Source organism: Cenococcum geophilum (genome assembly GCF_001692895.1).
Source record: "Cenococcum geophilum 1.58 unplaced genomic scaffold K441scaffold_36, whole genome shotgun sequence".
NCBI lineage: Eukaryota > Fungi > Ascomycota > Dothideomycetes > Gloniales > Gloniaceae > Cenococcum > Cenococcum geophilum.
This window is the reverse complement of record NW_027137594.1, coordinates 666,638-691,214: the sequence shown is the minus strand read 5'-3', so window position 1 is coordinate 691,214 and position 24,577 is coordinate 666,638. Positions and strand designations below refer to the sequence as shown.

Genomic DNA, 24,577 nt, shown 5'->3' with positions numbered 1-24,577 from the left:
GTACGCGTTGCTCGGTCGGTCGACGAGATCGTACGGTCGGAAAGAGGTTACCGTTCAGCACGTGCTTCCCCATAGCATAGGCGGCCGTTTAGTAGAGAGAAAAGAAAAAAAGAAGAGAATATAAGGGAGGGTACCTATAAGTGTAGGGATTCTATACCCAGCCACTATAGGTCCACGGTAACAATGAGCATAAGGGGTGCCTGCACGGTGTAGGGATTCCATACCTAGCCACCATAGGACTTCGCACGAGTCTTGCTTTATCTTAGAGTATGCTCTTCTACCTTCTTTGTTATAGGAGTTAGGCTCTCCTTCCTTCCTTTGCCTGCTAGTATATAGGGCTCCATCACCTATTAACTACCCTAGGCCACAGGGCTTCTTTAACCTGGGATACAACAGCCTGCGATCGGTTGAGGGATCTTAATATAATATCACAGCGACTCAGTTAATTGAGGCACGAGCGCCGTTTAGAACGTATGCAAGCCTGTACAATTGGAATGTTTATAGACCCGGATATCAAGATAAGGAGAAGAAGAAGATGGCGGTGAGGACACGTCTATATACAAGGGGGAGCCAAGCCTTTAGCCGAACCCTGACTAAGCCCCCTATCTAAGTTACGCATCAGGGCCGTAACAGGGGGGTAATATTACAGCACTGGCAGAAAATGGTAGAACTTAGTGGCAGAACTTAGTAGAACTTTGCGGTTATGTGACTAGAGGACCATATAAAAGAACCCTACTTTAACTGGCGCTGCTCTTCTTCTTCTTTCCTTTCTCTAGCTTTAGATTCTCGTTTATAGATAATCTAATTATATAGGCTTACACGTCCCTTATACTGTGCTCATGCCTTAATTAACTAAGTCGCTAACAGTAGGCGCGTATTTTCTGGCGCTTATAATTAGTAAAGCCGTAACAGCGCTACCTCGTAGAATTTTAATGTCTTACTATAGTAAATAAAATAGAATTAAGTATAGAGAGTAAGATTTAAGGGTAATTTTAATGGATTTTAATCGTTATATAATATATTTAATGGCTAAACTTATGGTAAGCAAAGGTCAAATCTAATGAATCAAAATCTGCTTATACCAATATTAGTAGTAGGTGCTTAACAATATCGGCAAAAGTTAGATTATCGTAATATTACACCAAAAAAGGCTTAATTAAGGGGTATATATCGTTATATACCCTATATCGTATTAAGGAGATTTTACTATAGCTAAATCCTAATATCGAATATTAATAAAAGCACTGCTGCAAGGTGTATACGATTCGTGTAGGTGCCGTACGGTATATCGCTTTACCGCATAAGAAGAAGGGGGTCGCTGCCGTAGGTGGGTGCCGTGGTTCGAGTGTACTAGACGTGTACGTAAAGACGTGGTGTCGTGTTCGTAGGCCTCCGCTGGGGCTCACCCTCCCAGCAAGAAAACTCTTCGCACCACTACCACGTCGCAACGCCGGCGCTGCGCAGCCGTACGTACGTCCCTGCGTTTGTTCTAGTAGTCTGTTAGCAGACTTGCTAATAAACAAACAATTCAAATCACGGATCTTTGGTTTGGTTAATTGGATATTTTAAAGCTTTAAGCTTATTTATTTCGTTTAGTTAATTAAACTAGTAAACGGTTTAAATAGATTTAACTGTTTGGATAGATTTATATACATTTTTACGCGACGGTAAGAGGATCTAGGAGCTCTACGCTACAATCTGGTAATAGGCGTTTAGTATTATAATGCTCGCGCTAAGCTTAAAAGTCAAGAGGGAATAAAATTAATCACCCCTAGTATTAATAACAGTAAGGTCTAATTATATTAATCTAAAGCGGCAAATCTATTAATATTAGTTACTATAATAATATCTAAATATTATATAAGAATAGCTTACTATAGTATAGATTAAACCTTATTGTCGCTCTGGCGGTTCCTAAGGAAGGTCACATAACTTAAAATTTAATGCAGAGTTTTCCTATATAAAAGATGCCTAAAAAATTAATCGCCTACTATAACAGCAGTAATATCGACCTGGCTATATAGCCAATCCTCCCTATATATTATTATATGTATACAAAACAGCTCCTAAAGTGGGAGATCGCGCCTCTTAATAGCGCCAAAGTTAGAGGCCAGAATTGAAAATTTGGGTAGGACGTTGTACTATTTAAAAGTCAGCAAACCAAATTAAATGGCGCGATCTCCGGTTAAGTCTAAACCAGTATACGATTTCCTTATTAGGAAAGGTTATTTTTTATATTTAATAAAGTCGTTACGGTTCTAGCTTCGCGTATACTGTAAGGCTATAATAATATTAGGCCGTATTTATAAGTAATAAGGCTTAAGCATATTACCAAGCTCACTAAACAATCGTTTATAATCGCAGCTTAATAGTAGTATACTTAGTATATTAAGCGCTATTTAACTAAGGTTAGGAAACTCTATTACTATTATCCTCTAGTATAAAAATGGATCACGAGCCAATAGATAATCTTCTACTAGTAGATTAAGTTTCTTCTACTGCTTATACTCATCTTCTTAATCATTAGATAAGGAAGGTGCTATAGTAAAGGCAGTACCTATAAAGCTTCTAATAAAGTTATTAATATTAGATTATAAAGGCTAATTCTTTTTAGAGGCTTGCTCTACTAACCATAGCTTCTTTTCTTTATACTTAAGCCAGAGCTCCTAAAAGGAAGCGTTATAGCTAGTTATCTAATTAGGCCTCTCTTTCTAGTTGTTTTAGTAGAATCGCTTAAGGTTAGGGTGTAGTAGGCAAGCTATATAGTAGATAGGCGTCTAATTAAGCGCCACGTAGTATTTTTAAAGCTTTGCCTACCCGCAATTAACATTAATTTCGTAGTAATCCTCAATTGCCTCTTAATTAGGATAATCCTCCGTTATCGCCTTAGTTAATTAAGCTTTAGCTTCTTCGTAGTGCCTTATTAGAAACTCTATATAAGGGATAACTTCCTATATTACACTATTGCGCCTAGCCTTGCCTCTTCCTTTAAGCTTAAGTATAGCTTACTAAAGCAGCTTAAGAAGCTAAATATATTGCTTAATAACGTCTTAATTATAGGAAGCAAGGCCGCTAACTTATACGTAGAGAGGGCGATTAAAAGGCTTCTAATATAGGTTTAAATTCTTTCTACGTTATTAATTAGACTTAATCGTTGCGAGCTTCCTATTCCATTTATTAATATCGTGCTATATTATTAAGGAAATAGGGCCTTAAAGCTCAATAGCTCGTTTAAATATTATTAAATAACTATTCCACCTAGTCTTAACGGGCTTAACGAGCTTAAGGACTTTAAAATTGGCGCGCGGTAGTATAGCGTTCTCCTCTTACTAAAAGGTATAGAACTATTTATACTTTTGTGGTAAGTAGATTAAATAAATAAAATTAATAAGAGTTCCAAGCGGGCCTTCTTTTCGCCACTCCTCTAGGAACTACTGCTCTTCCTATAGAAGTCTTAGTTTTAATTAAATTAATAGTAAGAAAACGCCTACCGTTAAGTTCTTATCACCGTTCTTAAATATATCTTTATTAGTTCCAAATAGACTTAATTAAGCCACTAAATTAAATATATAGGTAGCACACCGCACCTAATATTGCTATTTATTAAATCTAAGCTCTACTGCAAGGAAGTTAATATAGGCGTTATCTATAACGAACCAGCCAATTTAACTACTAAGATTATACTTAGTAATAATATTACTAATAACGTTATAGTAGTTATAGCCGCTATATAGGCTAAGCTGCTCTAGTATAGTAAGCATAAAGTCTTAAATCTAGCCTTAATTGTCTAAGTAATAAATATAGATACTAGTAAGAGCTTTCTTCTTATCGCGCGTTGTCCAGCCATCAAATAATATATAAAATCTCGTCATTAATCGCGCCAGTTCTTCCGTTACTATACCTTTATTGCTATTATATTTAGCGAGAACTTAATTATAAATTGCCTTATAGTTTTAGTATAGATTAGGCTCGGCGTCTTTATTTACGGCCGCAATTAGGGCTTAAAATTTAGGTCGCTCAACTTCTCGTAGAGGGTGGTTTCTAGCGGCAATCCATAGTATAACCGCCTGTTTAAAGATATTGGAGTTATAGGACTTAATAAGCTCATTAGCAACTGCTTATAATATATAGTGGGTTCGTTAAATCTACTCTAGAATAGTTAAAGCCTTCCACTTCTAAGACACTGTATAATTAATAGGACCATAAAAATTAACCTAATGGCCATCTATATCCTTAGCAAGGTGTCCTACCGCAGAAGTAGTGGCTCTACTAGTCTTATATAGAGTTACCTTAATCTTATATAGATGGCAATATTTATATAAGAAAACGGTTATTTTCTTACTAAATCTTTACTAGAGCTGCCAGCTATGGTCCTATATAAAGCTTAGAGTTCTAAGGAGGTCTTAATAAGGCCGTTAATATCTCTCTACACGGTCCCAATTAAGGCCTTCGTATTCGTCCTTAAGGGGGGTTAATTCTAATAAGGTATTAGAACCTTCGTAGGCTTCGCTAGGCGCAATTACAGACGTATTCTCTGCTGAATTAATAGGGCCAGCTTTAGAAAGATGGGAAGACATAATATAGGCAGTATAGCGATAGGAATTGGTAGGTAAAAGAGGAGATTTTGGTAGGCTTAAGTCAAAAAGACGCGTTTGGATGTTTATTTTCGGCGCGTATATTATATCACAATCGTAGTATATTATAGAACTGCCCAAAATCAACCACCAAGAACCCCTATATCTTATGTATTAAACGAGCAAACCAACTCAATCAAACGAGACGATATAGGGCTTGATTGACTGCTAAAATCGGGCCTCTGGGTTTGATTGGTTGTTTGATTATAAAGCAAACAAACAAACAAACTAGCAAACGGGGTTTGTTTATCAGCAAGTCTGTCTGTCAGCACAATCCTGACGGAACGCTGATAGTACTGCTAGGTTCCCGGGCTCCACCGCGTGGAGGTGCAGAGGCCGATTTCATGGAGCCCGAACGACATATATATACACTAGAGTTACCAGATTATATGGCTCGTACACCTAATTCTAAAATTGGATTTTGTTGTTGACGTTACTAATTGGCTCTATCCTTTTGTTACGCCTGCCGAATTGGGTTAGAGAATTAGAGCTCCAAGAGCTCCGCAGCTTTAAATCCACTCTATCCAACCAATTAAATCGACAGGATCCAGTCCAGTCAAAATACGCCTCCACCATGGAGCTCCTGAATTAACCCAGCCCAATTCCATCACTGGTCCAATTTCGGGTCCTGGCAAACAGCCGCAGTCACTACCGCTGATGTCGATACTTCGCAGTAACCTATGACGATAGACTATTTTATAGAAGCATTGCCGCCCAAACATCTTTTAATACTCATTGTCTTTGTTTACGAAACGCGTTTGCACACCAATGATACTCTATCAGCGTCCTTCATCCTCAACAACATCTCCATATCAACGTCTTCCGCCGTAGCCAGAATTCGCATCCGGGCTTGCCCAAAACTCTCACCCGGATTCTGAACAGCATTGACTCGATGATCCCGCAGTAAACACGCCAGAACAGCAACGAATTCGACCTGAGAGAACTTTGCACCGGGGCAGTTCTGGGGGCCGTCTGACCAGGGAAAATAAGTACATTTTGCGGGTGTAAGGACCACTTCTCGTTGGAATCCAGCAGCAAATTCAGAAGTTGGCGCCGCGGGGCTAGAGATCCAGCGTGACGGTTTCCAAACAAGAGGGTCTTTCCAATACCTAGGGTGAGTTTGGACGGAAAGTAGACTAGGCATGACGCCTGTATTAGGGGGAATCACAATGATTTGATCTCCGACTTTCAGTCTTTGTGGGACATCGTTGGTCCATTTCGGAAGGGACATGATCGGGGGATATAGTCGGAGTGTCTCAAGCTGTCTAAATGAGCGCGAGGCAACTTGAGTAAGCATAGAATAACTTTACCAATACAGCTTTACACCGATTGAGCTTTGGGAACAGGAAACTATACTCCCATTTCTCGTTCGCTGGTGTAAGCTCCTGAAGCTCTTCTGCGACCCAATCTTGTACATCGGGATGCGCTGCAAGAAGTAGCATGCTGAAAGCCAAAGTATTGGCGGTGGTGTCATGACCTGCGAAGTTAATTACAAAGATGTTTCCAAAGATCTCATCCACCGTTAGACCCTTAAGGGGTGCTGAGTTGGCACTGCCCTTTGTGTCCTCTTTCTGCTTCATGTCTAATGCGCGGACAAACGAAGTCATGAGACCTCCTGAGCCAGATTTTCCTTCTTTCAAAGCGATTGTTTCCTCATCTAGCATGTGAATCATGAACTCTTTGAAATCTGCCGCGGCTCGTGCGATGCGATGCCAAGACTCTGGTGCGAAAGAGAGAGAGAGCAGCTTGGGTGATAAAATCATAAGCATGATGATGTTGTCCAGGACCGTCTGCAAAGCATCTCGATAGCTTCCCACCTGGTCAGCATCTGCCGCTGGCTCGTTGGCGCTGCGGAACTTGTAGGACCGACGGAAACCCGTTGCGGCAAGTATGTTCAATGAAAGAGTGCGCGTATCTTTGGCAAAACTCCGAATATGCTGTACAGCTGGGCCTGTCCACGATTCCAACATTTGGCCAGTTTGCTGAATAGTCTCGTCCCAGACAAATGTCATAATATTTTCATTGAAAGGCGTTGCAAGGACTTTTCTGTGGCGTGGCCAATCCGTCCAACTCGCAGTAGAGATGCAAGGCCCGTAGACTTCAAGCAGCTCTAAATAGCGTTAAACATTGCTTACATTAAGATTAAATCTAAATTGCCCACTTACTGTACATCTTGCTTGGACGAAGGAAGTCTGTCCGCCGATCAAAGATATCATGGATACTGTCGGCGTCGGCGACGTGGACATAGACGTCAACAGGAGTAACTAGCGCCCAAACTGGTCCATATCGTAAATGAGAGTCTGCTTTATCGCCAAAGTGCCATCCTCTCCGGGCGTAGCGACCAAAGTTGCCCAAATTGATAGGAAGACGGTCAAGGTACGGCCAGAGGTGCGATTCGAGTACCATCCAAAGGAGATTTTGGGGATCAATTATAAGGCGAACGAGGGGAATTCCCATCGATGAAGCGCGACGATAGTTGATTTCCATAGTCAGCAGACTCCACGCAAGGCAGCTTAACGCCAGACTACTAAGAATTTCTAAAATCATGGTAATTGGCGGTGCTGGACTGAGTGAAAAGACGATTTGGTAATGAAGTGAGTTCTTTCAACTGAGCAGGTGATGAGCTTTGTTGCCCTAGTACTGCGTGTCCTCTGTGTTGACAGTACTAGTATGTAAAAGTTGTACAGTGCACCTCAGCAGTACGGGGTTGGCTGTCACTTATCTCATAAATTAGACCCCCCTCGGTGGACCGTTGGTACGTGCACTACGTGCACTGGTGGGCATACTGCTCCTTATCACCAACGAATTCTCCACCGAGAGTCTGAGAGCTTATGGGCGCAGCTTTGGTGATAACCGAGCGTCAAAATACACCAAAAATCACCCATTTCACTGCCGTATCTTAACCATTTTACAACGTCTAATTATTATAAAAACATTACAAGGTAGGAGCTCTTTAGCTTCTCTATCTATTGCATTAAATAACAACGTCGTAGCTATATTATATAACATATTAGATATAGATAGTCGGTTATATTCAATTAAATTTTATCTAAAGGGCGCGTTCGGTTGCAGCTCCAGATTGAATCTGGAGGCTTCAGAAGCGAGTTGATCTGGAGCCTCAATCTGATCTGGAGGTGTCTGTTCGGTCAATCTGGCGACATTCTGACCTGGAGCTCCTCCAGATCGGCAACCGTGTCAAATTCACACGCTTTACCGTATATAGTAGTTGAACTTGAGCTCTTGGCGTCAGATCAATCTGGAGCTTTTTTCTCCAGATCAATCGTCAAGTCGAATCTGGAGCTCTGCTCGTGCGCCCGTCCGATTGCCCACCATGCCCCCACCGTCACCGCCCTTACCGACGACAGTATTACTGCAGCAGCTGCAGGCCCTATACGATGTCCTCTCGGAGCGTCTCCGGGCAGAACCATCCCACAGAACCAGATTACTTAGCAATTAGTAAGCTCGCACGGGCCACTATCGCCAGCGCCAAATTAAATTTAAATAACAAAGCACTATTTACATATGTAATACTCCAATATTCGGCCGTCTATTTTAACAGGATCCTTTCCCTTTTTACTACTACGCGTGCGCTTGGCCTTAGGGGACCTAATAGCAAGTGCGCTAGCTTTATAGGCCTTATGCACGTCTATAGAAGCTCCCTGTCGCGATCGCTTTAATTTCAACAGAATACTAACCTCTTTTGGCTTAGGATCACTAGGACCCTTGTTAGTATCACTTATAATTAATATAAAATTACCACGAGCTAATTAAGTATAGGTCCTTCGAGCTTTAGTACGCGCCGCTCTGCCAGATTAATGGAGTAGGAGAGGTGGCGGCTCTTAATAATTGGCAGGTGCCAAATGGTTCTTAATAGGCTCCTTCTTACTAATATTTTGGTAAGGGTCGTCTAATATAGTACCTTGGAGTACTTCCGCGTTATTAAGCCATAAGTTATCGTCCTTCCCCGCTTCTAAAATAACCACCTTGTCCTTTAACCCCCTTAAAACTTCGTTATATAGTACCGACGGCTCGTTAAACGGTTGCTGCTTATCCTCCTTAATATTTATATCTACTTCGTCAGCTAGCTCTTTATTTTGGATTAGAAATTAGCTAAGATTTACGCCGCCACTTAGTACCTGCTCCTTTTATTTCTAGGCCTCCTCCTACCTTTCCTTTTAGAGCTCTTATACAGTGACGTCAGCAGCGCGTTTAGCAATCTTAGCGCTTGTTTTACCCCGCTGGTTAGCCTTACTGTGCTTCTTTTTAGGTGGTGGCTGCTAGTGAGCCTTTGAAGGAACCTTAAATAGAGCGCCCTTAGGTAGCGATCGAAGCTCTACCTGTTTACTTAAAATAGCTATTTAAGCCACCTTAAAGTCTTTAAATTTACTAGTAAGCTCGCCCATTTCTTTAGTAGGAAGGTTCTTAATAATATTAAGGAGGCGGAGAACTAATAGCCGGATCCTAGTAAGAGCTTCCAGGTGCTCTAGCAGAGGGTCGCCTTAGAACGCCATATTCTTAATATATCGCGGTTGCCAATTTAGAGCGGCAATTAGCTTTATTGCGATATACTAGTAAGGGTAGATTAAAGCCGGCGATATAGGAAGCCTCTATATTAAGCACTAAATAAGTATATAGCAATAGGGGAGGCCATATCGGTAGGGGTCTTTGTAGTCGCAGTTGTCCTACTTCTACTCCCAATTAGCCCACTCCTGCTTCTCCTTATTTGTTAAAGCTCTTGCGCCATATATAGAGTTAAAGATTCGCTTAAGCGCATAGTGCGTTACTATACCGTTAATTTGCGCGAAGTGGTGCTAAAAGAGATCTAGGGTAATAATTTGGGGGAGGGACGTTTCGGACATATATTCGGATTTAATTAACTCCTTATACAATATCAAGATCTATTTCTTTAGCTTAATTATAGTATCCTTAAGGCTTAATTAATAATTGGTAAAGCATTTTAACCCTCTATTAATACCCTTACCTCGTTAGCTTACCGCTATACCTAAATTTGGAAGGTATCTAGTAAGGGAGTAAGCGGTTAAGGAAAAGTCGACGTTAAAATAAGGTTTTTAAGCTGGGAAATAGAATATCGCTATAATGCATTTAGATGAGCTTTACTATAGGGCAGCCTATAGTAAAGCTTATTCAAATGCCTTATAGTAACATTTTATTCCCAGCTAAAAAGTTAACCTTAATATTAAAAGCTTACTAAAACTTACCTAATATAGTAGGTAATTATCTAGCTCTCCTTTTTAACGTATATAGTCTAAAACCACACCTTATCGCATAGGTGTAGCTTATTTAGGACTGCCTTTTGATTGACTTTAAGCTCTACTACTGTTTTGGATTTTAGGTAGGGCTAAAATAGTTCTTTTACTACCTTCCTCTCTTCCGCCGAGTAGCCATACGGCCTCTTAGCCTTTGTCTAAATCCCCTTATTAATCCGCTTCTTTATTGCCTTTATGGCGTGCCACTAGCAGTACTAGAGAATAACTATAATTAACTGCCCTACTAATAAGGCGGCTGCAAGGCCCTTACTAAAGTTGGTAATAATAACTTTAGGTGGCCGTTTCTAAAGCTTCTACTAAGTAGACTTTAGGAAGAAGGCCTAATCTGGCTAAGACTCGCTCTTAATAAATAACTATATTGCTAGAAAAGAGGACCCCATATTAGTAACGCTAGTAATAATAGCTAATAAGAGCTTAGATCGATTGGTATTAAATATAGCGTCTATTTAGCAGCTAAAGTTGGTAATAAACCTTTGCGCTAAATTTACCTAAATAGGAAGCTAGAATATAAGCTGCTAGAGACTCCGGGCAATTAGATAACTTAATTCTAGATTAATTATATAGGTATATTGAGACCGGTACTTAAATCTATACTAGTAGAGAAGCAGCTTAAGCACGCCAAGCGCCCGCGGCTGGCCCTTAGCTCCACTAGGAAGGCCGCTTAACGATCGCGCTAAGCTATAGTATTTCTTCTTGCTTATATATAACTCCTAGGCAGAAAGTTAACGCTACGTAATAAGATAGGTCTTTCGTATTACCCTAAGAGCATAGGCTTCTGCGGCTACCTCTTTAGCCTCTAGTAGTTAATCCTAGTGGCCAATATAAGTAAGAGGATTAGCAATAAAGTCGTGCGGATAGGCCTCTGGATTGTCTGGATCGCCATACTTAGTATAGGTAAGAGTCGCCACCCACCTATATACCAAGCCTATATGCTTAATAAGCTGTTTCCAGGCCACCTGAATAGTCCAGCCGCACCTTATCTGGTGCACCTTAGTGGCCTCTTGCTAACGGTTGCTATTTTTGCCGCGAAAGTTGTCCAATTTGCGGTAGTTTCGGGTATACTTGCTATAGTGCTTACAGACGAAAATAGTGCGCGGCCGTAGAGTATCTAGGCTAGATACTGACAATTTAACAATAAAGAAACCTTTAGAGAATGTATAGTCCTAATATTAATTAAATGCGGCGTTAATATCCTTAAAATTTTCACCCGTATATAGCTCTAAAAGATATTAGGCCGGCATTAAGTTAACTACCTTTTTTACTACTAGTAGTAAATCTGGGTGTAACTAGGGGTTCGGCTTTTACTCTAAACGCTTAATTTTAACTTCTGGCAATAGCAATTAAAGCTATAGTAGAAGAGGACTTGTGGTATAGTATTCTAAGGTAACGGAAGCAGCCTAACGTTTATGGCGGGTATAGGGTGGTATTCTAGGTGGTAGTAGAGTAGGAAAAGGCTCCTCCGCAGAAGCCTATATATCTACTTAAGACGCTATTAGACGGTTCTGTACTGTAAACCAGGGCTTGCGGAGCTATAAAGGACCTTAAGTAACCTCGTGTGAGGGAGTAGGGACGGTTTAGCGAGGTGGTGGTGTATTAAAGAGCTTAATTGGATTACTCTGGCTGTTGCTAAGTTTTTAAAAAGGTGCAGCTAAAGGAGTACCCAAGGGGGCAGCGGATGTAGTAGTAATAGCTAGACGGGCCCACCTAGTCTGCAGGAGCTTATTAAGGTTAGGAAGGGACGAATTAATATTAAATAAAGAGCTATCGGCCATATTATGTAATAGGAAATTAATATAGGCTTAGAAGAGGTAGATTTGACATAAATTTGCGGTAATAATCCTTTAGAAATTAACTATTCTATACTCCGACTTTAGCCTTTAATTTTTTACCCCGCACGGATATGTTCTCCACAAGCCGTTTAGGGCTTATTGTTAGTATACTAGACTATTAATTTATCACCTTAGATAAGCATATATGCTATATGGTTGGTGGAATATTAAGCTATTTAGATTGCGGTAGACACTGGCTTTTTTGAAGTTAATTATACGCTAGCAATAGTGGCCCGTGCGAGCTTACTAATTGCTAAGTAATCTGGTTCTATGGGATGGTTCTGCCCGGAGACGCTCCAATGTCCTCTCCTTAATTCATACTGTCACCGTTCAGATCCGACTAGGCAGAAGGCGCCTAATTTTAAGTCTCATCTAAGGCCTTTTTATTAGAATGATCAACCGAACAGTCGGCTTTATTTCAGATTGAGTACGACCACCAGATTAAGCGCCACTAATTATCTTCTAATTGACGCCGGTGAAAGCACGGATCAACATCAGATTGAAAAAGCTCCAGATTGCAACCGAACACACCCTAATTAACGCCAGTGAAAGCACGGATCAACGTCAGATTGAAATAGCTCCAGATTGCAACCGAACACGTTTTTAGGTTAGAAAATTTAGAGAATTACTTACCTTTTTTAATAATGTATCTCCCCCTTTAATATTAAAGATATAGGGCTATAATATATATAAAAATATATAAAAATACTTAAAGAATCTATTACATTAAATAATTTTTTTTAACTTATACGTTCGAGTTGTGGGGTATAAAAAGACAAAAAAAAGGAATTTTTAATTTTTAAAATAATGGGTTACTATCAAAGCTGCGCCTATAACTAAGCTCTCAGACTTTCGGAGAATTCATTGGTGATAAGGAGCAATATGCCCGTCCGCACGTACCAATAGTATATCCACGGTCCACCGAGAGTCTGATTTATGAGATAAGCTGCCACAGCAATGGAGCGCAAGCCATCCGGGCCCCAACTGATGGCTCGGAGCTGAATTCGTCTTCTGAAAGGGTAAATTAGTAAAATACCTAGGTCGTTACATTCTGCTTGCCGCAAGGGTCTGTGCTTGGAAGAAACGTACGCTGTGAAAGCTGTGGTTCTTTTCACGTGATTTCCCAATTGTATATAGTATATTCTTAGCACAACAAAATTTGACAACAGTGAAGTTGGGGAGAGCGACGAGGATGAAAGACGGCGCGGTCCATCACGAACTAGTCTTAAACCACAGGGCGGGAGCACCATGCCCATAGGGACATCGCGACGACTGAAGTCATCCCATCACGGCACCAGTCTAGGCCCAAAGCGGACATTGCGACTCAGTCTGGTCTTCTCCGGACATCCTCTCCAGGAACGAGGACAGTATATGATTCTAGTATCAACTATGGATCAGGCAACAATATGGAATACTGTAAGGGTACTTTTGGTCCCTTACTCGGCTACATCCCGGGAGCTCTCAGGGGCTGCCAAGGCTAGCCTTCGGCTAGGCCTTGGCCACCCCTTATAAGCTCCTCGGGCTTGCAGCCTCCTTCCTCCCCTATCGGTTTGTCTCTCTCTGTACCTAGGCTATTGCCTACCCTCATTACCATATCGTCCTCTTCCATCGACTCCCTATGTGACTCATGCTNGGCTTGCCTGCTCCCTACCGTACACCCTGGCAATACTGCCTTACAAATACCAATTAACTGATATTACATTTTGTCAGGCACCAAAAGACTCGTTGATGGTGGCGGCAATTGTCCGTTGCAATGAGGCAACGTTCACCAGCGGCTCTCTTGCGTATGTATTACAACGTATGGTGTAAATTAGTCTTACGTTTACACATTAGTATCCTTCTACTACACCACAAAAGCTTCCTACTACACCACGAGAGCTTTTAGTCGTTATATATATATATTCATAATTTTACGAATATTCATTTATAAGGGCCGTCAACATATTTAATTATTATCACTCCTTATGAATGAATATATCTGTTGGGAATAAAGGCAAATGGTCACCATATGAGGCATATTGCCGTCACGTGTGGCAAGTTGCCATCACGTGCCGCCGCGGCACTAGCGTGGTGAGGAACCTTAAGTTCCTCACCCCTTTCTTCAAGAAGAACACAGAACAATCATCATACTATCTACGAACCGTAGCTACGTGATATCCCCCTTGTGTAACCAACAATATCGTTAAGAAGCAATGAATAAAAATATTATCGGGACCACTGGTTACCGGGATACCGATATGATGGTGTGCCGAATCCATGTGCTAGTCGAAGCTCAACGCGGCGAAGTGTGGACTGGAAGAGGGAGACGAGAATGGAGATGAAGACATAGGGAACGAAAACGGGCGCGTCTGCCTTGGTTAGAGTCGGACGAAGAGCGCTTACGCTTATACAAGGACAAGATGGGCATGGGGTGGGATGATATATTTAGACGTTTCCCAGATCGGACGCCTGGGGCAGTGAAGGCGCGCTGGTCATTGGTGCCTTTATAACGGGTGGAGGGAGGAAGGAAGCAGTACGTAGTTTCTTTGCCATTGGTAATGGTTTACGTTATGTTGAGAACAGTGATGTCAACGGTTAGGTTAGGTTTCAGGAATGAGGCCAAAACCAATCCAAAATACAATTTTGAGGCTTGAACCGGTTACAGAACCGGTTAAACCGGATTAACCAGATAACACGTCTTTCAAGTGTTTATTTACGTGTTTTAGCGTGTTTTTTGGCCTTGGCAGAAGCTAGCTCTATTTAGGGGTGGCGCTTATCCCCGTAGGGTAAGGCTTAGTAGGTGCTTATGCAGAGGCTCCTGCAGAGGCTCGTTTTTGTATTGTAGCCAGAGCTATCTGGTTTTACTGGATAACCGGTTTATCAAAATATCTAATAACCGATCCAAATTGAGCTAATCAAATTGACGAACCGGTTACTCTCAAGATTTTGCTTAAACCGAACCAATCCAAAGAGTAACCTAACCATTGACATCACTGGTTGAGAAGTCTTTTCTTAGAGAGGCACGAGAACTAAATAATATGCCACACACTCTTCCTCAGGCAAATTTAGCAGAAGCACATAAGCCAACTTCTAAAGGTTCGCTGCAACAGGAGACCTCTATACTATATAAGACGGTGTGGTATGTTATAGAGGCGTGGAAGTATGTGAAGCAGAGAGGATGCTGAAAGCGGCCATCAGAGCAAGGAAGGTTATAGGAACAAACGCCGTAGAAACGCTCGCCAGCATTGGTATACTGGCGTCGACGTACTGGAATCAGGAGCGGTGGAAGGAGGCTAAAGAGCTGGGGGTGCAAGTGATGGAGATAAGAAAGAGGGTGCTTAAGGAGGAGCATCCTTCCACGCTGACCAGCATGGCGGCCAAGGTCGTGACGAAGAGGCTGTTTTCTTCATGGAAAAATACCTCCAACTAGGGAAGCGGGTTCTCGGCCCCGGGCATCCTTACATACTATTATCCCTTGAAGCCGTAAATGAATGGCGTATGAAGAACCTGGACATTGAACTTAAAAGCGACTTTCTTTTGTAGGTTACATACTCGTGTTTGCCGGAACGGCACATCCTAGGGGAAAGGCTTATTGGATCCAAGTGGCTTGCGGTCCAAGCGGTGTATCGGAGTGTCCCTGGCGATGGACACTGGAAGCAGCCTGTTGAGCAAGTCTGAAGGTTCGGTCACAGAGCTAGAGACCGTATGAGACCGGACACGCCCGAGATATGCGGCCGGGAAGGCCACAGCTGGTATAATACCGTAGACCTATGCTGCAGAACTCTAGAGGCCCATATCTGAATGCCCTATGTAAGCAGAGGAGAAGAGTAGTATTCCTTTTGGCGTGCGCGGCGTTGGGCTAGAATGCGCCTATGGAACCAACGCTATTTCTCTAGGGATCTACAAACTTTATCGCTTGAACACATGACGTGTTGATTAAAGGTCTTCTAGGAGAGTAGAGAAGGCAGCCAGACTAAGTGCTTTGTGTGAAAGATGCAGCCGTGGCGCTTTTGCAGGAATTTTAGGGCACACTCAACTTAAATGTGAGTGAACGCTTACCTATATTTAGCCAATAAATCAGACCTTAGCGCCCAAGGCTCATGCGTGGAGGCCGTAAGCGGATCACTTCTGTCAGATGCACCTTTATTCAGTCCCATTAGATTAAAGTTTCAACATTATCTGCAGCGGGGATTCGAAGACGGGGAACCGGAGAACTTGGGGAATGCATTGTGGCTTCGGCTTTACTGGGCGTGGCTAGCGCATTTTCTTTCTTACGAATGAACAGCCCAAGTACCTGCCGCCATGGAAGGCAGGATTCAGGACAGCACCGTTGCATGCTGTGGACACTCTACCGCGCCTTGCGCAATCCTGGGAATGACACAGTTCTGCAGCCGAATGCCCCGTTAAAAACGAACCGATTGTCACTCACGGGTTCACAAATGCAAGTCGGTCAGCTACAGAGCTGCCAGGCCGGAAAGTTACTTAAACAGCACAGCATTGATACGAGTGCAAATCCTTCTGGGTAGTCCTATCTTCAAAGCTCTTTTAGATCATTATAGTTTGCTGTGTGGGATGAAGGTATGGTCTCTACCTAAATTGACAATCCCCGCACGTGTTAATTGCGACTTGCCTTGTTATATCTCGTGTTCACTGGATAAAGGACAAGCCTACCATTGTCACCGAGTGCAGCTGCACTTTTATGTGACGGCAGCGACCAGAGTGGTCGCAAGAGTCTGGGCGCAAACCAGTTCCACTAGTAGAAAGGGTTGCGGGATTTTTGGAGCGTGCCTAAGGATGTCTCGGCGCCTCTGTGACCAAGGTACTTCTACATCACAACGGACCGTGCAGATCGCCCTGTGATAACCGTTCAGCTCAGCCCAGCCCAACCTGGCTGCTGTGTGCTCTTTTCATAACTTCGTAATAGCCTTTACAATCCGCATAGTCTCCCCGACAGCAATGACCGACATCGCGCCGACGGTCACCACAGGCGCGACGGACTTCGGTGCGATTTCGACAACTGCGGGGTCGTGCGCGACGCGTCAGGCATGTGCAATAGAAGGCATGTGAAATGGGGGGTCGCGCTTAGTAATAAGGTCTCTATAACGTATCTTACCACTCATCCGCCCACACCAGTCACCCGCCCACCCTAAAAACCCACCAAAAATCGGAAAAACTGCACCTTAATATCTTAACAACGGCTTAATAATAAATTCTGAAATTTTATAATTAGCCTTTTATATATATTTTAAACCTCTTATTAGATTTAAAAAGGAATCTATTAAGTAGCTCTAGAGATATTATAATTTAGCTTAAGATTAGGGGCTAAAACCTAATATTTTAATAATGGCCAGGCTTATTACGCTAGAACTTTATTAAGAGTCTTAATATAGGTATAAAAGGCTAATTATAAAATTTCAGAATTTATTATTAAGCCGTTGTTAAGATATTAAGGTGCAGTTTTTCCGATTTTTGGTGGGTTTTTAGGGTGGGCGGGTGACTGGTGTGGGCGGATGAGTGGTAAGATACGTTAAGCTGCCCCACTGTCACGCTGCGCCTGGCATGTTGATTCTAATGCATGGCGTAATCACTTTTTTAAATGTGATTGTTCCATACACTACACCGTCCAAGAAACGCCAGCCAATGGCATCCAGCTTTTGCCAGACACATGACATAAGCGAGGTGCGTTTACCTCAATATGCTCTGCCCATAGCTGACATGTTGCATTTAGCCTCAAGTTACTTGGCTAGCACGTTCCCAGGTCATTCTGCCTATGCCACAGCCCGAGTCTCTTTATGCGTACCTCTGGGGCTGTCGAATACGAGAGGCCTACGATTCAAAGCTCTCCATGCTTACCGTACGATGTTGTTCATAAGGGTAGCTTCTAAAGGGCGGCAAAGATTGTCCAACTGGCCCGACCCTTCACATGAACAGCTTCCAGCCAATTGCTACTATCTTATTCCATCCTACCGCCTTCCAACATCCGTTGGAGGCTGTCCTAGGAGTAACCTTTACGAACGAGATGCCTACGGTAGGACGCCGCCGTCTGAGCCAGATCCGGCCAGCGAGATGCTGGAAGCGGCCAAGACCTCAGCTATTCTCAGCCTATGCATTATGGCTGACGCCGCTTATGTAGAACGCCTTAATAAACGACATGGAGGGATGGTCATGTGAAAGCGATGAGCTCGGAGGCAGAAGCTGTGTCCTGTCATAAGGAGACCGCTCTCACCCCTTCGTGTTGCTTAGCAGTCTGGTAGGCACGTTCACCCATTCCGCCTGCACTGATCGTTTCAAAGCTTTGCTACATTGACTACATTTCACCCATTTTTGCTTGCGCCAACAACCCCACAGCCCGGCATGGCGTTAACCAGCGGTCCCTCCAACGGCCACTCCAATGACGTGCCCACCGTTAAAGAGACCATCCATAGCTACATCACTGATATCAAGAGTCAACTCGACCGTCTCCCGGAAGATTTCGGCGTCGTGAAGTCATTGGTCGACGGTCTCTTCACAGAGAACGTCGTCGATGATCGAAAGTAAGACCGCTGCACCTCAGTCATTCGCTCAAGCTGATCTCTCCAGACAACTTCTAGAGAACACCGTCAAATGGGCTTCCTCATATCCCGCAGGCTCACCCACCGCCGGTCTCCTAACAAACGCCATGCTTGGCAACCTCTGGGACAACCTCAAACACCCTCCGCTCTCGTACATGGGCGATGCCTGGCGCTACCGTACGGCTGATGGCTCTCATAACAACATCCTCTATCCCGAGCTCGGAAAAGCCGGCTCGTACTACGCCCGCAGCGTGGTCCCGCAGCGCTCTCCCCCTGCTGCTCTACCAGATCCAGGGGACATTTTCGATGCATTGTTCGCCCGCAAAGGTCTGGCAAAGGAGCATCCGGCCAAGTTCTCCAGCATAGCAATCTCAACGGCCACCATCATCATTCATGATATTTTTCGCACAGATGATGTTGATCCGAATAAGGTTGCGTCCTCGTCATACCTGGATCTTGGGCCGCTTTATGGACATAATCAGGCTATGCAGGATACTGTGAGGACGTTCAAAGATGGAAAACTCAAGCCAGATACCTTTGCTGAGCCGCGAATTTTGGGACAGCCGCCCGGTGTTGGTGCCTTGCTGGTTTCCTTTAACAGGTTTCATAATTATGTTGTGACGCAATTGGCCGAGATCAATGAGGGTGGTCGGTTCACTGCTTCAAAGCTCGACAAGGCCAAGGTAAGCCTTCGAAACTACTGTTGTACTGATGATCTTTTGCTAACACTTTCCCAGGGTTTGGACGGCGAAAAAGCGGAAGCGAAGCGCGACAACGACCTCTTCCAGACCGGAAGACTCATCACATGCGGCCTCTACATCAACATTATCCTCCGCGACTACGTCCGTGTTATCCTGAACCTCAATCGTACTGATACCACCTGGACGCTGGACCCTCGCGCCCAAGCTTTCGATGCGTTTGACTCAGAGGGCATCCCCAAGGGTGTCGGCAACCAGGTCAGCATGGAGTTCAACCTGATCTACCGATGGCACGCCACCATCAGCAACAGAAACGAGGCATGGGTCAACGATTTCATGAAGAAGTTGTGGCCTGGACAGGATCCAGCGACGCTTACTCAGACGCAATTGTACGAGGGCTTCAAGAAATGGGGACACTCCTTGGACTCCGACCCAGGAAAGTGGACCTTTGGTGGCTTGACACGCAATGCCGCTGGTGGTTTTGACGATGCTAGGCTGGTTTCGATACTGTCTAGTACTACTGAGGATGTCGCTGGAGCCTTTGGAGCCAGAAATGTACCTACAGCCCTTCGCGCCATTGAAATCCTCGGCATCAACCAGGGTCGTAACTGGGGCACAGCAAGCCTCAACGAAGTTCGCAAGTTCTTCAAGCTCAAACCGCATGCCACCTTTCATGACATTAATCCGGATCCAGATGTCGCTGCGTCTCTCCAGGCTTTGTACCAAGAACCTGACAACGTGGAACTCTACCCTGGCCTGGTTTGCGAGGATACTAAGAAGCTGGAGGTACCAGGCTCTGGTCTCTGTGCTGGCTTGACTGTTGCGAAAGCTATTCTCTCGGATGCTGTCGCTCTAGTCCGTGGTGATCGCTACTACACCATCGACAGTTCTCCCGCCAATCTAACGTCTTTCGGATATAATGAAATCGCGTCGGATCCAAATGTCGGCTTTGGAACGACCATCTACAAGCTTCTTCAGCGAGCATATCCCGGATGGTACCGAAGCAACTCGGTCTATGCCTTGTTCCCTTTGACCGTCCCGTCTGAGAACAGAGCTATTCTGGCTGCGAAGGGCGTGGAAGCGGACTATGACTACGACCGGCCACGCTTCATTCCCCAGCCAACGCCAATCCTCAGCTGGAACGGCGTCAAGGGTGTTCTGAAAGACCAAGAGTCTTTCAAGGTTCCGTGGGGTCTTCACGTGGGCGAGCTGATCAAACACGACTGGATGCTCAGCGGCGACAAGCCGTGGAACGCAAAGCAGAAGAAGATATGCATACACGCGCTCTACGATCCTGTCAAAGGCCTCAGCCAGATCCGCGACTTCTATGATACTGTTACGACCGATCTCATCAAGAAAAAGAGTATCAAGTTGCGTGATCGCTATCAGATCGACCTTGTTCGCGATGTTGCCATCCCTTCGCATGCCATTGTCACCGCGCACATCTGGGGCATTCCGCTCAAAGACTCCGAGGACGAGAAAGGCGTCGGTTTCACACCTACCGAGCTCTATGAAGCCACGGCCATCGTCTTCTGGTACACATTCCTCGACATTGACGCAGCAAAGACCCTCGCCGTTAAGGCCAAAGCGAAGAAAGCCACAGCCGCTCTAGCTGCTGCGGTCTCCACCTCCTGCACCGACGTCCAGGGCGGCAACCTCTCCTTCTTAGAGAGCATGTTTTCCAAGCTACATGCAGACAAGGGAGACCCGGCGCTCCCAGAATTCGGCACCAAGCTGATCCAGCGTCTCTTCGACTCCGGCATGTCCCTCGAAGAGGTGATCTGGACCGTCGTACCCACGTCGGCTGCCGCGGCTCCCATCCAGACACAAGGCATCTCCCGCCTGCTCGACTTCTATCTCTCGCCCGCGAACGCCGCCCACTGGGCTGAAATCCAAGCTCTCGCCGCTTCTGACTCCGCCGAGGCACTGGAAAAACTCCGCAAATACGCCCTCGAAGGCTTCCGTCTCGATCCCGCGGCCGCTGGTGCTTTGCGCGTCGTTGCCGCGCCCAACGCTTCCATCCAGGACGGCAAGAACACCCTCACTCCCGCTGCGGGAAGCACGATCTTCGCCGACTTCAACACTGCTGGCTTGGACCCTACCGTGTTCCCGGACCCGCTGGAGGTGAAGCTCGATCGGCCAGATGATTTGTACATCCATCATGGGTACGGGGAACACGTATGTCTTGGACAAAAGACTGTGATGATTGCGATGGCGGTGCAGCTTCGTGCGTTTGCGCGCCTGAAGAATCTGAGGAGGGCGGCTGGGCCGGCGGGACAGCTGAAGAGTACGACGGTGAATGGGGCGTTTAAGGTGTTTATGACGGAGGACTGGAGCCAGTGGACGCCGTTCCCTAGTACTTGGAAGTTGTACTACGATGAGTAAGGAATATGTGAAAGTGGTAATGGAACTTTGTTGAGTAGCTCTCTTCGTAATCCTGATGAATGCAATATCCCTTGCATTAATAAACCCCTCAGAGCTGTGCTCCGTGCGCACCAATTAGGAAGCTGCACACGCAGGCGGTCAATCGTTCTGCCAGAAAACCAAGGCCTCGTAGATGAGGCTATAAATATGTCAAATTTCGTATATATATTATATATAGAGCTTTATTGACCCGAGGTACGAGCGGTCTATTGTAAGGGATATTATTGCTGTCACGTAACTCGTATTGAGCTGTTCATTGATGAAATGGGTTGATTGATTGATGATCTTGTAGATGTCTTGATTGACCTTGGACCTAGGGCCCTCGGGCTAAGATAAAGAGGTTTATAATGCACGTGACTCGTGCACGTAACTCGTGCACGGTCTACGCCTCTAGAGAATATAGGTTATCTGACATACCCCCTTAGCTTTGAGCTCTTTGAGGTTAAAGCTAACCACCTTCCTGCCAAATTCTGCCAACCAATTAGGATTTTCCATGCCTGGCATAGAAAATCGCTATTGGCTCGCTTACGGCTAGCGCCTTGGTGACCCTTCTCGTGCTCGTTAATGCGTCAATTGAACTGTAATCTTATCTAAATCCTTCCGTCTTGCTCTGATACTGTCCCTAAGGTCCTCCAGTTGCTTCTCCTTATTTAGCCGCTCCTTAATATCCACCATTCTAATTATATTAACGAAGCTTTAAAACCTCTGCTTGGGCAGGGCCTTTATAAGTCTATCGGCAATCATCTCCTTCGTCGCTGTCCATTAAAATTGTACTTGTCTTATTGCGTATTCCTAACGTAGCCAGTATCGATGGATGTTAACGTGTCGGAGCTTCGTGATTAGCTTTGCCGTGTCTTCTGTGATCAGTTGGAGCGTCTAGGTGTTGTCGCATTTAATAATTAAGGGCTCATTCAGGCGTAGCGTTATTGCTTTAAACAGCCTGCTGATAAAGATAGCTTCCTTTACTGTCTGTAATAGGGCTAACAACTCGGCTTCTGTGCTTGATGTCGTAACCATACCCTGCTTATTTACTCTCTAGGCGATCGGCCCCCTAAATAGCTTTATAATGTATCCTTGCGAGCTCTTTCTGTCGACGGAGTTGTCCGTAAATGATGCGTCGCTAACATAGATAAATGATTGCGCACCGTCTCTTCCGTCGTCTCGTCCTTTGTCGCGTATTCCTTTGTCTCTCCCTCTACCATTTATTCCTTCCTCATCTCCTCTATAGCAGATTGCTCTGCTTTTCATGCTATATAGGTACTGGATGACTCTTTCTACCACTTAATAATGCTCTTAGCTTGGGTTCTGATTAAACCTTGCTAGCTGTGATACTGCGAAGGCAATATCCGGATGTGTTATAGTGGCTACATAGAGTACTAAACCCAATTTTCTCTGATATAGTATTGTAGAGGCTGGTAGGGATATAGGACGGACTAATAGGTCTGTATTAGGGAACGGAGGCGTTAGACGGATTATACGGTGATTAGTAGGGAGGAGTTCCGATTCTACTATAGGAGTGTTTAAAAGACGCCCTCTGAGATCTATTTTATACTGGTTAGCTATCTTCTTAATATAGGCTTCCTAGAATAGCTATAGGAGCCTCTGGCTACGATCGCGTAGTACGTAGATTCCTAGGAACTATTTTAGCTCGCTAAGGGTACTTATCTAATATTCCTTGCTTAGCTCCTTAATTACTTCTTAAGCTTTCTTCTTATCTGTCTTTCGGTAGTAGAAGACAATATCGTTGACGTAGAAGAAGACGACTATTCTACCTTTTAGCATAATATATGGCCAGGGGTGCCAGTAAACCTTTCAAGTCTTCCGAAGAGGTTCGAATTGAATTAAATTACTTGGCGTTCTATATTAGGCGAATTAAAAGAATTAAATTAATTCGGAAGGCTCGAATTGGAATTAAATTAACAAATTGATATAATGCTATATAAAGTCTTAGCATAGTATTTTGCGCAGCAGTCACCCGAAATTACTTAATGCCCGCCTATAAATAAGGCCTCTTATTTAACCCTTCCGCCTATATAAGGATCTTGCAATATATAACATCACCAGCGTAGTGGAAGCGGTAGAGGAGGCTTCGGTAGAGGCTCTAGTAGAGGCTTAGGTAGTAGTAGGGAGGATCAAGTCGTCGTTCCTATACAAATATTAGCACTCTATATACTTTTAGAACACCTCTATATTAACTTACCAGCTTCAGCGGCTTATATTTATAACCTTATTTATATCCCAATGCTTTAAGCTAATTGCAGCGCCAATAACGTCAGCTTTAAGCTTTGCTCTATTAGGCCGCACTATATTACCAGTAAGGCTAAATACTTGTTCTAGCTTATCGCTTATCGCTAGCGTACTAAACATATTAATTGCGAAGCGTAAGAGGCGTGGATAGTTAAATCAAAGCTCCCACTAATACTTAATTGGATTATTAACCTTCCTATCCCGTTTTAGATACTTCCTTATCCATGCTTCGTACTCGTCCTCCTCCTTATTATCTTCCAAGTCGTCGCTAAGGCCTTCATCTAGGAAGGCTCTTAGACCCTCTGCCTCGCGTTGCTAGCGCTTAGATGGTGGTATACTAACTCTCCTACCTAAATTAAGGCCTTTGTATGTCTCCTATTCTATTTAAATACGCTCTTTTATATCTCTAATCTATCTCTTCTTATTCTTCTACTTATCCTTAATCCACTTCTATTTATATCGCGGGTATAGAGTAACGGAGGCGACGTATACGGCGGATTTATTAGTAAGCTTATAGTACTTATTAAGTTTCTGCCATCTAAGTTAAAGGCCCATGTAAAAGTAAGACTCTGGGTTATGCTTATATTAAAACGTAAGAAGGTTAATCTACTTAATAAGGTACTCTAGGGACGGGAGGACCTCCTATAGAGCTCCATTTCTACCTAATTTATTATAAATTAGTAGATATTTTTAAACCCTAATTAAGGTTAACTTACCGTTATAAGCCTTGCCTTCTAGAGTCTTAGTAACCTCCTTAAGCGGCGCCAATATCTGCATATACTCCTTTAGAATCTACCATTCCTCCTTACCTAAGGCGTTGTCGATAATTAAAGGCTTCTTCTTGCCCTTTTTTGGGTAAGGCTTTATGCCGTTTTTAGTGGCCTAATTATAGTAAGCCTCCTAATCCCGTTGCTCCTTTTTAATAAA

At 44.0% G+C, this 24,577-nt stretch overlaps 3 protein-coding genes across 3 annotated transcripts; 1 reads left to right on the top strand and 2 right to left on the bottom strand.

Annotated features, from left to right (window-relative positions):
• Positions 1–5,035: 5,035 nt before the first annotated feature.
• K441DRAFT_698200 (putative cytochrome P450) lies at positions 5,036–7,315 on the bottom strand. The gene is made up of 3 exons (XM_067653044.1): positions 6,800–7,315; positions 5,945–6,744; positions 5,036–5,895 (listed from the first exon to the last, which is right to left on the bottom strand). Exons 1-3 carry the CDS (start codon positions 7,179–7,181, stop codon positions 5,380–5,382), a joined length of 1,698 nt encoding a protein of 565 aa, XP_067501331.1. The 5' UTR covers positions 7,182–7,315; the 3' UTR covers positions 5,036–5,379.
• Positions 7,316–18,084: 10,769 nt separating this feature from the next.
• Positions 18,085–21,364, top strand: K441DRAFT_573163 (heme peroxidase; the record flags this gene model as incomplete). Its single annotated transcript, XM_067644046.1, has 3 exons — positions 18,085–18,263; positions 18,310–18,964; positions 19,019–21,364. 3 exons carry the CDS (start codon positions 18,085–18,087, stop codon positions 21,362–21,364), a joined length of 3,180 nt encoding a protein of 1,059 aa, XP_067501330.1.
• Positions 21,365–23,608: 2,244 nt separating this feature from the next.
• K441DRAFT_572849 (uncharacterized protein) lies at positions 23,609–23,800 on the bottom strand (the record flags this gene model as incomplete). The annotated part of the gene is made up of 1 exon (XM_067644034.1): positions 23,609–23,800. A coding segment is annotated over one exon (192 nt), but the record flags the coding sequence as incomplete, so codon positions are not given.
• Between the last annotated feature and the right edge of the window lie 777 nt (positions 23,801–24,577).

Excerpts from the sequence above, each read along its gene's own strand:
- K441DRAFT_698200 (XM_067653044.1), bottom strand. The coding sequence starts at position 7,181 with ATGATTTTAGAAATTCTTAGTAGTCTGGCGTTAAGCTGCCTTGCGTGG. Across the intron at positions 6,745-6,799 it reads TCGTCCAAGCAAGATGTACA|AGCTGCTTGAAGTCTACGGG; the intron begins GTAAGTGGGCAA and ends AACGCTATTTAG. Across the intron at positions 5,896-5,944 it reads ATCGGTGTAAAGCTGTATTG|CTTGAGACACTCCGACTATA; the intron begins GTAAAGTTATTC and ends TCATTTAGACAG.